General features: G+C 43.8%; 2 protein-coding genes across 7 annotated transcripts in view; one reads left to right on the top strand and one right to left on the bottom strand.

Moving 5' to 3' along the window:
* Nucleotides 1–14,521, top strand: part of GALK2 (galactokinase 2) — a 79,844-nt gene that overhangs the window by 32,148 nt on the left and 33,175 nt on the right. For 5 of the 6 annotated variants that reach the window (XM_037909913.2, XM_027829080.3, XM_037909916.2 and 2 more), the window contains 2 exons: nt 10,158–10,256; nt 13,277–13,429. In XM_037909913.2, coding sequence (XP_037765841.1) covers nt 10,158–10,256; nt 13,277–13,429 — 252 coding nt within the window. The remainder of the gene's footprint in view (nt 1–10,157; nt 10,257–13,276; nt 13,430–14,521) is intronic. The other variant, XM_037909915.2, reaches the window with a different exon arrangement.
* Nucleotides 3,543–14,521, bottom strand: part of FAM227B (family with sequence similarity 227 member B) — a 218,353-nt gene continuing 207,374 nt past the window's right edge. The window contains exon 18 of the mRNA XM_043523330.1: nt 3,543–3,805. The gene's annotated coding sequence lies outside the window, so the exon portion shown is untranslated. The remainder of the gene's footprint in view (nt 3,806–14,521) is intronic.

A 14,521-nucleotide genomic window follows, 5' to 3' on the forward strand; every position in this document is an offset into this window, starting at 1 on the left:
ACACTATTACATGGCTGTTGATAATAGGGGTTCCCCTCACAAGTAATTACCTTTCAAGCAGAAAGGAAACTGAATTTTTGTTTTCGAGCTTAATTGTTACAGTGTCGTTTTTCTTCCTTTCTTTTATTCACAAAACCTGATGTACTAACCTTGCCCAAGATGTCTTACATAAAATAACTCAAGTGAATGTAAATTTATACCATCATTGTATAGATAAAGTCAATTCATTTTGTTTGTAGTCATTCTAGATTTGTATATATCAAGTTTTGTGGTAATAAAGTGTGTGCTTTTCCAAAACAAAACCAAGCAACACTAAATTTGTTTTACTAACAAATATTTGCCTGTCTCCCCCCTACTAATTATCCCACTCTTTTAAAGGGTTTAAGCTTACATGAGTTTAATTCTTTAAAGGTTTATGTGAGATTGAAAGAGATTGGTCACTGGTATGTAATATATTAAAAATGACAGTATAGCCTGTTTCGATGCAAAGGGCCACCTTCTGTCCCAGTTTACACCTTGTCCCAACCCATGCCCAGGATGAAAATCAGAGTGGTTGGCCCTTAGTCCACCTGCTTAAACAGAGGTTATTACAGTTCAATCTTCCTTATCTGGACTTCTCACTCTCACACTTCCTTAGCAGTTGTCTGTATATTTGTGGGGAAAAGTCATATAAAGTGGATGATCTTCTGTTTCCATTATAATTCATTGTCTATTGTCATCACCACCACACGGACCCAACGGAGATTAAAGAAATTAAATCAGTGATTAGTAAACTCCCAATGAAATAGGCTCTAGTGGGAAACAGTGTAACAAAATGTCATACCTTAAAAAGGTGAGTGTATGAAAAACAAAGAGGAAACAAAACTTACAGAGTTGGGTTGTGTCTGTGTTTGATGCGTGAAAGAGGAGGGGTGATGTAGTCAGAGTGAGAGGCTAGGAAGATGACCATAACAGCCATATTGGGCTGCATTATTAGGAGCATTGCCAGCAGATCGAGGGAAGTGATTATTACCCTCTATTCGGCACTGGTGAGGCCACATCTGAAGTATTGTGTCCAGTTTTGGGCCCTCCACTGCAGAAAGGATGTGGACAAATTGGAGAAAGTCCAGCAGAGGGCAACGAAAATGATTAGGGGGCTGGTGTACGTGACTTACAAGGAGAGGCTGAGGGAACTGGGCTTATTTAGTCTGCAGAAGAGAAGAGTGAGGGGGGATTTGATAGCAGCCTTCAGCTGCAGTGGGGTTCTAAAGAGGATGGAGGTAGGCTGTTCTCAGTGGTGGCAGATGACCGAACAAGGAGCAATGGTCTCAAGTTGCAGTGGGGGAGGTCTAGGTTGGATATTAGGAAAAACTATTTCACTAGAAGGGTGGTGAAGCACTGGAATGGGCACAGGCAGATTTACCATGAAACAAACAGTGTGGTGGCATGGGGCCCCCCAATGACAGGGAGGCCCCCAAAATGCAGGACAAATCTCATCTGACAACCTTCCCCTGAGTCCCAGCCGGTAGCGCAGCATGGCTTAGGCAGGCAGGCTGCCTGCATTCCATGGCCGGTGGCCCCATGCCGTTCCCAGAAGTGGCTGGCTGCTGGCCCATCTCTGTGTACCCCTGGTGGGGGGAGGCATCTGCCCCCCTCCTCCAAAGGGGCAAGCAGAGATGTGCCAGCAGCAGGGCTAAGGCGGCTCCCTTCCCACGCTGTCCCCCTCACTCCGTGCCGTGCCACTCCCGGAAGTGGCTGGCATGTCCCTGCAGCCCCTGGGGGGGGGGGGGGCGTTGTCTCTGCGCGTTGCCCCCGCCCTGAGCGCCGACTTCACAGCTCCCATTGGCCAGGAACTGTGGCCAATGGGAGCTGTGGTGGCAGTGCCTGCGGACAGCAGCGCTCAGAGACTCCCCTGGCCTCCCCCACCTAGGAGCTGCTGCCAGAGGGGTATGACGGTCACTTTGGGAGCTGCGCTGCCCACGGTAAACACTGCCCCCTGACTCCTCCTGCACCCCAACCCACTGTCCCAGCCCAGAGCCCGCACACCACACCCAAACTTCCTCCCAGAGCCTGATCCCGCACTCCCTCCTGCATCCCAACCCCCTGCCCCAATCAAGGTACCTCACTTTATTTTCATTTACTTCCTATTATTTATAATATAGGAGGAGGATGAAGAAAAAAAAGAATGAAAAACGGGGTGGGGGGGAAGATAAGAGAGAATGTTATTTTTTTTGGCTGGGTCCCAACAGGGCCCCCAAAAAATGAAGCTGTGCACAGGGCCCCACTAACTCTAAATCCGCCACTGGGAATGGGTTACCGAGGGAGGTGGTGGAATTTCCATCCTTAGATTCCATCCTACACGGGGTTTTTAAAGCCTGTCCTGACAAAGCCCTGGCTGGGATGATTTAGTTGGGGTTGGTCCTGCGTTGAGCGGGGGGTTGGACTAGATGACCTCCTAAGGATGGTCTCTTCCAACCCTAATCTATTATTCTATTTTTGGAACTTGTGAGAAAAGTTCTCCCCCTCCCACCTCTGTGGAAAATTTCAACTTTTCACTGAAAAAAATGAAAACCAAAGATTTTTAGCTGAAAACCAAAAACTTTTTGGGTGTTGAGCTTTTCAACAACAATTTGAGACTTTCTTCGGAAAGCAGACACTTTTAGTGAAAACATTTCATTTAGTCAAAACCCAAGTTTTCCATAAAAACAAACCGTTTAGGTGGAAAATTGACCGGCCCTTGTGAGGAATTTAGAAAAAAAAAAAATCTTTCTACCTAAAAACAGCAGCAAATACTTCAATGAACCTCCCCTCCCCCCACAACTTTGTTAGTCTAAACTGTGTCTCCATTGATCTGATTTCTTAGGGTAGACTTCTTTGTGCTGTCTATATTGGATACGAAATACTGTGGCTTAAAGATGAAACAGTTTTTAAGTGGTAGAAATTTCTTTCTTTGTAACCCAAGATTTGACTTACTCCTTATCAGGAAGAACTTTAAACTGTTTCAAACAAAAAACAGAGGTATTTTTTGAAACTCTCCTTCAGATCAAAGGCTGGTCCTGGTCTGCACATGTGAACAAGTTATCCGGCCTACAAATGAGTAAGCATTGCCTCTTGGTGATGGATAAATACTGATCAGAATTTAGGATGAGGAGGGGGAAAGAAACAGAATAATCTAAGAGGTGGGTAGATGTGCGTGCCCCGCTTTAGCTTTTTCCAAATTCGCCAACTACTGGTATCTGAAAAAAGAGACTTTTAGTTTTAAAGTGCTTGAAAAACAGCAGCTTGCTTAAAAAGTTTATTACTTCTTGAATGTTTCTAAATGATAAAACTTCTCCTGTGCAACATTAAGTAACAATGAATTTTGTGTGCTGTGATTCTGTTCTTGATAATGTTGTTTTGCTCTGTTTTAATTAGGCACATTCTGACAAAATGTAGTTATATTTTCTTTTTATTGCATAAACAAAACAAAATGCTAAACACAGTATCTTGTATAACTCCTTGATGCTAAACATCCCCCAAGTCAAGCACTGCCAATCTGGCATGTGAACTTGCCAAGAGATACTAACACCCCGATTGCATTGGTCTTTGAAGCAGGAGTTGGAAAGCTATGATATTTGAGGCACCTGCTTACCAGATTGGTGGTGGAGTTTAGTCGTTTCCTGAGAATGACATGCTCAGTCTCTGGGGGCAGGAGGAGGAGAGGTGCCAGCAATTCATGGAGGTGGCAGGTAGGAGAGGAGATGTGGGGAGGAATAAGAGGAAGAAAGGAATCCAAGGAGCTCATCTAGGCCTGCTCTGGGGTCAGGATCAGATGACATGAAGGTACCTAAAGACGTAAGGGATAACCACGGACAAAATAAAAAACAAACTTAAGCTCCAGTCCTCCAAATATGTCTCTCCTCTCTCATGATATGGGGCATTACTTCAGTCACTACTACAGCTGCAGTACTGGAGGCCTATAGTACATGCATGGAAGTTTTGGCCAGTGGAGCTGAATGTTGGCAGATCCATTGCTCACAATATTACAGTTCAGGGCAGTTGCTCTTATATTCCCCTTCCATGGTCCAGCCAGGGCTTCTGACTCCCCAGCTGTCACCTGAGTAAGGACTGCAGGATTTGGCCCTAAATGATTACAGTAATAGCCATTTGATCATTAAACAGCCAATATATAGCACAGCATTGCATTGGGCTGTATATTCTGCCCAGTGCATTCTGGAATGCAATAGGTCACGTGATTGTTTTGAGCTGTGCTTGTGGGGGAGTTATCATGAACCTATGCAGATTATCACATAACTGATGTAGGTCATTTGAGGTCATGTGAAATAAAAATGATAGAAGATGCAGTGAAATTACTTCTAGGGTCGTTTAGGAAAAATGGATTCTGACCCAGGTAACCACTTAGCTATTCACAGGGCTCAGGAACATTTTTCTCCTGTTTTTTTGGAAGGCTGAGATCCAGAAAACAATTTTTTGAAGTTGTTTGGTCATTTTTACTGTTCCGTTAAATGACCCACTTTGCTTATTTACTACACCAGATAGCATGCAAATGGGGTTGTGTGTCTCTCTTAGGACTCGTGTGTTGTGTTAGCAATATTATTTCACATTCTAGCTACATTACCACACTCACCCACATCTGAGTGGGGTAGCGTGGCTGGAATTCTTCTCTTTTTTGTGGCCAGTACTGGAGAAATCAGAGGGTTTTTAGAACATGTGGATTTCAAAAGAATTAGGCATGGAAAGTTCAAATTCACATGTTACATGAAGCCACTTTTGCTTCTAGGATTTTAAAGCAGTTTTCCTGGTCCTTTTGTGCATTGATGTTAGTATTTTTTTATGTCTTTTTGTGTTACGTATATTACCATCACCTCTGAAAAGCTTTAAACCTTCCCCAGAAACAGCTAGTTGAGACAGCACTGCTGAGAAGGAGCACAGTGGTGGAAGGGAATCACAAACCTGAAAGTTCTAATTCCACTTCTGGGGCTGATTTATGTGACAAGTCACAAACATCTTTGCCTCAGTTTACCTGTCTGTAAATTAGGAATAATTCCTGCCTTACAGGGGTACTGTGAGAATTGATTAGTTAATGTTTGTAAAGTTCTTTGGCATTTTGTCATACACGACATCTTCATTGATCAGATACTTAATTTGGGGGATGGGAACTGTGCTAACAGTTGTGGGTCTTGAATATGTGGGAACCATTCATGTATTGTGGTTTGGCTCAGAAGTGGTGAACCCATAGGAGAGAAATGGAAGGGCCAGCGACTGCTCAAGCTGTATGTAAACTAGGTGGCTGCCTAGGCCCTCAGCTTCTACCTAGGATGCCAGGAGTGGCTGGCTAAACCTAAATGGCACTGTGACCTCATGCATGCGCAAGGAGATTTTCTGTGTGTCACACATCTGGCTTTTTTCCCCCCTGCAGAACTGTTGTTTTTAGAAGCCCTCTTATCTCCGAGATCCTAATTTTCCCCAGCTTGCCTGTTTTTAATAATAATAGTTTGCATTTCTATAGCATCTCCCATCTGAGGATCTCAAAGCACTTTGCAAACAGTAATGCATTCTGACACATGAGGTAGGGTTCTCACTCTGGATCACAGAAGAAGTCAAATACAGAGCTGGAGACCTGGGCTCTCAGCTCACTCTTTGAGTCACAAGACCATCCCTCTTTTCTAAATATAAAATCTCTGCACGCCATGGATCTCTGTGTCTCCCTATCTCTGTTTCAGCTTCCAGGATTCCAGTCACACTTCCCTGAATTTTGTTTTACCGAAAAGCAAATGTTTGGCCGCTTGCTTCCATAATGAGTAAAAACTGCTTTTTTGCACAAATGACTACTTCACTCGCTCTAGTCCCATCCCTCTGCTACTACAAGTAGAAGGCCAGTCTGGGTAGGGATGAGCCTGTTTAAATTAGAAACCAAGTCGTTCAGGGTTGCCCTAGGCTGTCTTTTGGAGAGGGTTCTTCAACCCCTGCCAGGTCCTCCTTGGTGGTCCTGCCATTCCTGGCTGAGTTTAAAAAAGAAAAAAAAAGTTGCTCAAGGCTCCAGCAGTGCTGTATGCCCAGCACACGCAGCTGGACAACTGGCAGGCTGGAGCAAAGCAAGAACCAATGCTTAGCAAGGCATGGATCACTGGAACATATGAAGGGACTGGGGTGGCAGTGTGCTAATTGTTAACATCCCACAGCTGCAAGCCCCCCCCCGTTTTTTAAAAGTGTAAACAAGGCTCACAAAGTTGACTGGTAGAGGATCTGTGCAGAAGGCAATATGACTTGTTTCCAGACAAAGCAAAGGGAGAATTGCCTAGTCTGAGTTTTGCTATGCTTCCTCCCAAAATCTGCAAATGAAACACAGTCATTTCTCTGCCTGCCATGCCTGAGAGCAAAATATACAGCACAAGTACCTCAAGAGCTGCATTTTAGGCTACATTATTAGAAACATGTGTGCACAAATCTGTACCTGGATATTTCAGGGCACAAAATCTTGATCTTACACAGACATCAGATTTTCAAATGGAACGGTTGTGTGCATCTAAACTGTGGAGAGATTTCCACTGCTGCCCAGCTGATGCATTGCTTGGACCCCAGTCCAGTGTTCCTTACAAGTAGCTGCAAAAACAAGCGAGGAGGTATTGCTGCCTTGGGAGAGGAGGAGGGAGGGAGCAGTATAGCTGTGTGGCTCACCCTGGTGATGGGGAGCACATGGATGTTTGAGAATATACACCGTTCCAGCTGCAGAGAAGAGTGAGCACCTACAAGCTGCATTGTGTGTGTGCGTGCGTGCATGTGTCTGCTGGGGGTCTGTGTGTGTGTGTGTGGCTTTTTTACTATGCAAATACTTCATTGGTTATTTTAAGAGAAAAAAAGGGCATCATTAATGTTGGGTGGACTGTTACATGGTAAGGTTTCATTCACAAATTATTTCTAATTTTTTGTGGGGAGTGGGAGAACATGGACTTCGGTTAAGGCCTGACATTCCTGATACATTTAAAGTTAAAAAAAAAACAACAAACAAAAAAAACCCCAAACCCCCAAGCAGCGAGGGACACTTCTGTTTGTGTGGCCTTTTTTAAATACTTCATCAAGAAGCAAAGGAGGCACAATCCCTATTTGTTATTCATCTTTCAAATATATGAAGGGACACCAGGTAAAATTTTGCTTGTGGCCTGGCCATTTGCTATTTGCTGCGCAGGGGATTTAGCTGTCTGATTCCCATTAGTGATCAATTACCCCATAAGATCCTGGGCATCCATGGGAAAGCAGACCCCTTTGTCTTTAGATTGGTGTAAGTGGGTCTGTTTACACTGTGGCACCAATATGGTGCTCTGAGGACAATCTGAACTCTCCTTGATGTTTGCCTCAAAGGGCTCCTATCTGCTCAGTTTTAGAGTAGTTTGGTAATGGTTTTTTGAGAACTCCTTATCAACCTGAAGTTTATTGAGCGTTTTACATAAGTAGCACTGTGGGCCAAGTAAATCAACCTTTAGTGCTTCTGCAAGCCACTCAGTCTGATTGCATAGCTCTGAGCACGGACTTTACAGCTTTGTCTGTTTCCAGTGGCTTTATGTAAATTGAGTGAATGAGCAGGCAGGCACACATACCTCCCTCAACGTATGGTGATTTACTGCCTTTATCTGCTACCTTTTACAGTTGTGTGGTACAGCTGGTTAATGTCCCCACTCTGGTGATTATCTTCTTTCAGGTCCCTGCTGGGGGATCTGAATCTGACTTTGCTCCTGGTTTGAAGATCATGCTGCTGCTTTGCTACAATCTTTTTTCTTTTCCTTTCTTCCCTGTTGCAAGTATGATGCTGACTACCCTGTGCTTGATGGAATGAGCTGGTACGGGCACGTGATGCGCAAGGCCATGAAAGCTTTCCCCTTTACCCCTTGTTATAAAATGTTCTTAGAGCATTCCCCAAGGCGCCTCAGGGGCTGGATTAATGTCTTTGCTGTGAAGTGTCTTTTACAGCAGTGATAACATGAAAACTCTCCCCTTCTAAAGCACCATTTCACCTGCAGGTGTCAAAACATGCTAAGACATTGATGAAGCCTCACACAAACACTCCGGTGTTTACAGGTTACAGAAATTGTAGATTAGGGTGTCATGTCAGAGAGTTTCAGAGTAGCAGCCATGTTAGTCTGTATCCGCAAAAAGAACAGGAGTACTTGTGGCACCATAGAGACTAATACATTTATTAGAGCATAAGCTTTCGTGGGCTACAGTTCACTTCATCGGATGCATGCAGTGGAAAATACAGTGGGGAGATTTTATATACACAGAGAACATGAAACAATGGGTGTTACCATACACACTGAAAAAAGAGTGATCAGGTAAGGTGAGCTATTACGGGCAGGAGAGCGGGGGTGGGGGGAGAGAGGAGGAACCTTTTGTAGTGATAATCAAGGTGGGCCATTTCTAGCAGTTGACAAGAACGTGTGAGGAACAGTGGAGGGGGGGGGATAAACATGGGGAAATAGTTTTACTTTGTGTAATGACACATCCACTCCCAGTCTTTATTCAAGCCTAAGTTAATTGTATCCAGTTTGCAAATTAATTCCAGTTCAGCCGTCCCTCGTTGGAGTCTGTTTTTGAAGTTTTTTTGTTGAAGAATTGCCACTTTTAGGTCTGTAATCGAGTGACCAGAGAGATTGAAGTGTTCTCTGACAGACCTAAAAGTGGCAATTCTTCAACCAAAAAAACTTCAAAAACAGACTCCAACGAGGGACTGCTGAATTGGAATTACTTTGCAAACTGGATACAATTAACTTAGGCTTGAATACAGACTGGGAGTGGATGTGTCATTACACAAAGTAAAACTATTTCCCCATGTATCCCCCCTCCCCCCTGTTCCTGTCAACTGCTGGAAATGGTCCACCTTGATTATCACTACAAGAGGTTCCCCCCTGCTCTCCTGCTGGTAATAGCTCACCTTACCTCATCACTCTGGTTACAGTGTGTAATGTAACACCCATTGTTTCATGTTCTCTGTGTATGTAAAATCTCCCCGCTGTATTTTCCACTGCATTCATCCGATGAAGTGAGCTGTAGCTCACGAAAGCTTATGCTCTAATAAATTTGTTAGTCTCTAAGGTGCCACAAGTCCTCCTTTTCTTTATGTCAGAGAGTGGAACGCAGACTAGACAGCACGTTCCCTAGGGAATGGAGAGGAGCCACTGGCACTGGGAAGGCCTGAGTCCCATATTTATTTATTTATTTACTTACTTACTTAAAGAACGTTACAGCTGAGGACATTAACAGGCTCCTGAACAGTCATGGAACTACGACACACTGGGCCGATATCTGGGACTGGATGCACACATAGTGCTCCCATTGACTTCAGTGGGAGCCACACACACATCAAAGGGCAGAATTTGGCCCTTTAACTGTTTGTTCGTTTTTGGTTTGTAAAATGAGATCATCATACATTTCGAAGGACCAGACTGTGGCATTGCCAGCTGCCCTGTACATAGGGCAGCGCCTAGAAGGAAGTGTGACTCTGAGGCGGGCAGTGATGCTACTTGCCAGATAAGGCAGTCTCAGTGTAAGAATGTCAGAGCCAGACCCTAGATGATTTATTGTGGGGACCTGATCATGCATTCTTTACTAAGGCTAAAGTCCCGTCGATGTTATTGGGAATTTTGCCCACAGGAGCACTGGAGGATCAGGTCCCTAATTAGGGAAAACTCTGTGAGTGTTCTTGAAAATGCAAAAGTAATAAATCTCATGAGTTCAGCTTCAATCGGTAACTTCTAGTTATGAAACCGACACATTACAAATAGTAAGATGAATTATCTGGATTGCGTAAGTTACCAGGGAGCATACTTTGTATTCCGTCAGTATTGCAGCACAATTTCAGACAGAGGTGTGGAAATGGGATTTGGGAGGAAATGGAAGGAGGACGGGTGCTAGAATGGAGACTCTGATAAATGTCCAGTGCCATCCTCTACAGTGGAGTCAGAGAGATTGTGGCATGGTTTAGAGCAAAAGGAGAAAGACTATATGATGATACCATCTTACAGTGAGACTGGGTCAGACTTGCATGGCATCCAAAGCACAGTCTATTGATAAGGAATGTGTGGGGAAGGGTGATCTCAGAGGTATCTCACTGTCCTCCTCAGTCGGTCAGTGTATGTGATGCATCCTTTATCATGACTCAAGCTTTACTTCCAACGTTTCCTTAGGTGGAACTTGCAGAAATTTGCACCAAGACCGAACGGTACGTTGGCACGGAGGGAGGAGGCATGGACCAGTCCATATCATTCCTAGCAGAAGAAGGAACTGTACGTAGGTAGCTCTTTTAGTGTAAACTAACAACACATTACAACTGTAAATATTAAAGATACAGGAAACAGATAAGCTGGGCAAAACAGTCACGGATTATGCACAAATGAAGATGTGAGTATATATGAGCCTCATTGTATAAGAAGTACCACTATTCAGAACACGAGAGGCTTGTAGGACTAAGAAGATGAGAGTGAGATGAAAAGAGAATAGAAAGGCTATATGCGAGAGGAAGAGATATGAAAAAAAAAGGAGTAATAGACTCCATGTTGGTCAGCTGATACTCCAGGTTCAGTGGTGTAATTCCTACATTATGAAGTCTAAATGGCTGGTATTCCCTATGATAGTTATCACAAGAATTCTTTATTGGAACTTCTAGTGACGGACCCATTCTAGTAAAGCTGCCAGATTCGCTCATAGCTACAATGGGGAATTATAAAAAATGTTCAGACTTTAATTTCATAAAATGCCAGTGTTTAAGAAAGATACCTTCAACACCTGAATCAAACGTGAGAAACCGATGAATGGGCACTGCTATACACGACCTGCTGAGCGATTCACAAGTGCTGCAAAAATACCATTTACAGTGGGATCTGCCTATTACCTAAAAAGGTGTGTGTGGCTTTGGGCGGTCAAACCTAAAAGTCGCAAAAATATGTTTATTGAAATGAGTGCAGCCATTCATGAGAAACCTGTCCATTGGCCATCTGTTGTAAAATGCTTATCATTTTACTCGTGACTTCATCTCTCCACAGCATGTGTAATAGGGGTTTAGCTCCATATCATAGCATTTTCTCGTATTTGCCACTTATATGGAAAATGTGCTCATCCCTTGAATACATTGAATATTCTCAAGTCCACGATGAATGCATTCTGAACGCCCAAACATTGCCACTTTTCTGGGTCTCCATCCAGTCTACACAACAGCTTCTACTTTTGGTAGCACCTGTGCAGCTGCACCAGTGCTGAAAGAAGTTACAAATTTTCTTGACATACAGTCACCTTGGCTTTGTCTAAGTGGAAATGTTTTATATGGCTCAAAAGTGGTAAGGGTTTCTTACTCAAAGTGGTGAGCACAGTAATGGGTACGTACGCAGAGTGAGAGGACTTTTAAAGGGAAGCAAGTCTCTCCCTTGATATTTGCAAAATAATCCATAACTAGGGTGACCAGATGTCCCAGTTTTATAGGGACAGTCCCAATTTTGGGGTCTTTTTCTTATATAGGCTATGACCCTCCCAGCCCCTGTCCCGATTTTTCACATTTGCTGTCTGGTCACCCTATCCATAACCCCACTGGGTTAATACAATGATGGCTTGGAAGCAGATTGGCATGTGGCCACCTGTTGTTTGTTTAGCACTGTAGCTGTTCATGGAACCATGCAGGAAATGAAGAGCACCAAAACCAGTAACAGGTCCCTGCTCTATAGAGCTGCAGTCTGCTCTTAGTGGATCCCTGGCAAGGTATGCAATATACAGCCTACCCCAGTGAAGAGTAAGATCTAGGTGTGCATTTCATCTCTTCATGACATCACAGCCTGAAGGATTTAGTTACTGGGATTTATAGCCCAGTTCACCCAAAGGGCACAAAATGCTGTACCCATGTTATACCTCACTACAAGCCTATGAGGCAGGGAAATATTTTATTCCAGTTCTGTTGCCGGAGAAAGTGAGGCAATAATTGGCTGAGTGAAGCAAGGCCCTACACCCTACTCGCTGGCATTTCTCTGTTTGTCTGTCTGTAAGGCAATAACTTTTCAACCCATAGCCAATCAGTTCCAAAATTTCACGGACTGTTCTAGGCATCAGTGGGCAGAATCCTACTGCTTTTGGTGACAGTTGGGCTGTGACACCCTCTCCCTGATACCTAGTCATGGGGTCTTTACGTCATTAGTGCCCTCCACCCCTAGTCTGGAAGCACTAGCACCTGTATCCTGTAAGAAAGGGATTTTGAAACACTGGTAGGCTAAAACAGAAACAGTCACAAGGGAACGCAGATCCCCTGGCATGGTGGGAGGATGAATTGGGGTGCACACAGAACACTAGGCATGGAGGGGGAGACTGGGGGACCCTGGTATGGGAGCAGAGGGGAATGGGGTACACACAGTGCCCCTGGTAGGAGGGATGTGGAGTGTTGCAGGAAGTCCCTGAACTAGCGGGGGATGAGAGGGTGGCACAGGGGGACCTTGTGGGCTGTAATGGAGGGAGGCAAGAAGCCCCTGGTGTGCTCAGCGAGCTCAGTCTACAGAAGCATGTGAAACCGTATAGTTTTTAGGAGAGTCATTTTGCACAATATCACCCTGATCCTACAATGCATGGGCAGATTGCGGATTCTGATGGGGGCCCTGCAGGTACAAAAGCTTTCTCCCACGCCACACACTGTAGGACTGGAGCCTGAATGTGCTATATCAAAAAGAGCTGGCTGCTCATTTTTTTCTAGCCATTTGATTGGCATTGCAGGCTCCCTCCAGTAGAACAGTCTGGATGTTTTATTGAAATGTAGCCCACTGATTAAATATCTACTCTGTAGTTATTGGGGCTAGACCTGGATCAAGACTTAGAACACCCTGGAAAGGTGAGGGTGGGGTGTTCAGGCATAAGGCTTTGTTTAGGCCCAACTCTCATATTTAGGGTTCAGTTCTCACTATGCCCTCGTTGCCACTCCCACCCCAGCTGGATTTCAGTTTCCCCAAATGCCATCTGGTATCTTCTTCTTAAAAGAAAGTTATTTTGAAAAGTGTTGCCTACAAATAGGTTCTGTGAAACTCTGAAAACACAAGGACATTTAATGGAGAAGCCATAAATTCCAGCTCCCAGGAAGAGGCTTCAGGTTTTCTTGTAACTTGACCATTGGGGCTAAATAGCTTTTCTCACTGTTTCATGTCAATTTCCTTGATTAACCATCTGTGGGTTCTTGAGAGGAAAAAAAAATTTGCAAAGGTAAATGCATGTGATTTATTGAGCTAACTCCGTTGCTGGTTGCTAGTAAATTTAAACTGACCATTCATTTTTCTTTTAATAGGCCAAGCTGATAGAGTTCAGTCCTCTGAGGGCAACTGATGTGAGACTTCCAAGTGGAGCAGCTTTTGTTATTGCTAACAGTTGTGTCGAAATGAATAAAGCAGCAACTTCTCATTACAATATTAGGGTGATGGAGTGTCGTCTGGCTACAAAGGTACTGTATGGCTTTTGTCAAACTCTAATGAAACCTTCATCCAAGTATGTGCTTTCCTCCACCCCTGACCAGTCACAGCTTTACTTTAACACCAGGTCAGGTGCTGCTTTAACTGACATTTTTATCTTCTCAGGGCCAGACCCCTCTACCCTGTTGCAAGGCAAACTCCCACGGAGTTCAATGGAAGTGTGAAGTGTCTGGGATCAGACCCTTATTGTTTGTTGTAGGGTCTGTGGTTTAGCACTATTGAGTTTATTGGTTATTAGGCATGGATGGAGAGAACAAATTAATTCCTTTTCAGCAAAAATATTTTCAGTTAATGCAAGTAGAGGGCTTCTAATTAAACCCTGATAATGAAAAGCCAGTGGAGAAAAACAAGTGTATTCAAACGGTAGTTATGTGTGTACACGAATAGATGTGTATTTACTGGGATAAGCAGAAAGTAATAGCCAAGGATATAATGTAGAAACATTCAAATGCTATTGGAAGTGTTGATTAGAAACAGATACTTATATTGAGTTTAGAGATGGGCCTGAACCAAAACTGCAGAGTTGGATGTGGACCGGGATGCCAATTCACAGGTTGAACCAATCTCTAAAATAGGTTGAATCTGAAGCACTCCAAGCCTTGGGAAAGTTCAAATTTGGATCAGGATTGCAAAACCCCAGTGTTTGGGAACATTCAGATTTGAAATTTGGATTCAATTGGTTATAGAAATAAAAGGGACTATTCTTTTCTCAGTTACACTGGCATAAGTGGGGAGTAGCCCAGCTGATTCAAAGGACATACTCCCAGTTTACATGTTATAAGTGAGTAAAATTTGGATCAGAGAATTCAGCTGAGAGTTTACATAACTACCTTGTGGAACTCATTGCCACTGAATGTTGTGAGGCCAGCAACTAAGCGAGATTTAAAGAGGGGATGGGACATTCATAGGATAGCCAGAGTTGTAACAGTTAATGCTGAAAAAAAGAGTTTTGGAAGGAATATAAAACCTCATACTCATCCCTCTGCAAGCTGTAAGAGGAAAGGAGCCCACTGAACCTGAGTGAACATACACCATATTATGGCTTTTGGCATAACTTTTCAAAA

This window comes from Chelonia mydas, chromosome 10 (assembly GCF_015237465.2).
Source record: "Chelonia mydas isolate rCheMyd1 chromosome 10, rCheMyd1.pri.v2, whole genome shotgun sequence".
Classification (NCBI taxonomy): domain Eukaryota; kingdom Metazoa; phylum Chordata; order Testudines; family Cheloniidae; genus Chelonia; species Chelonia mydas.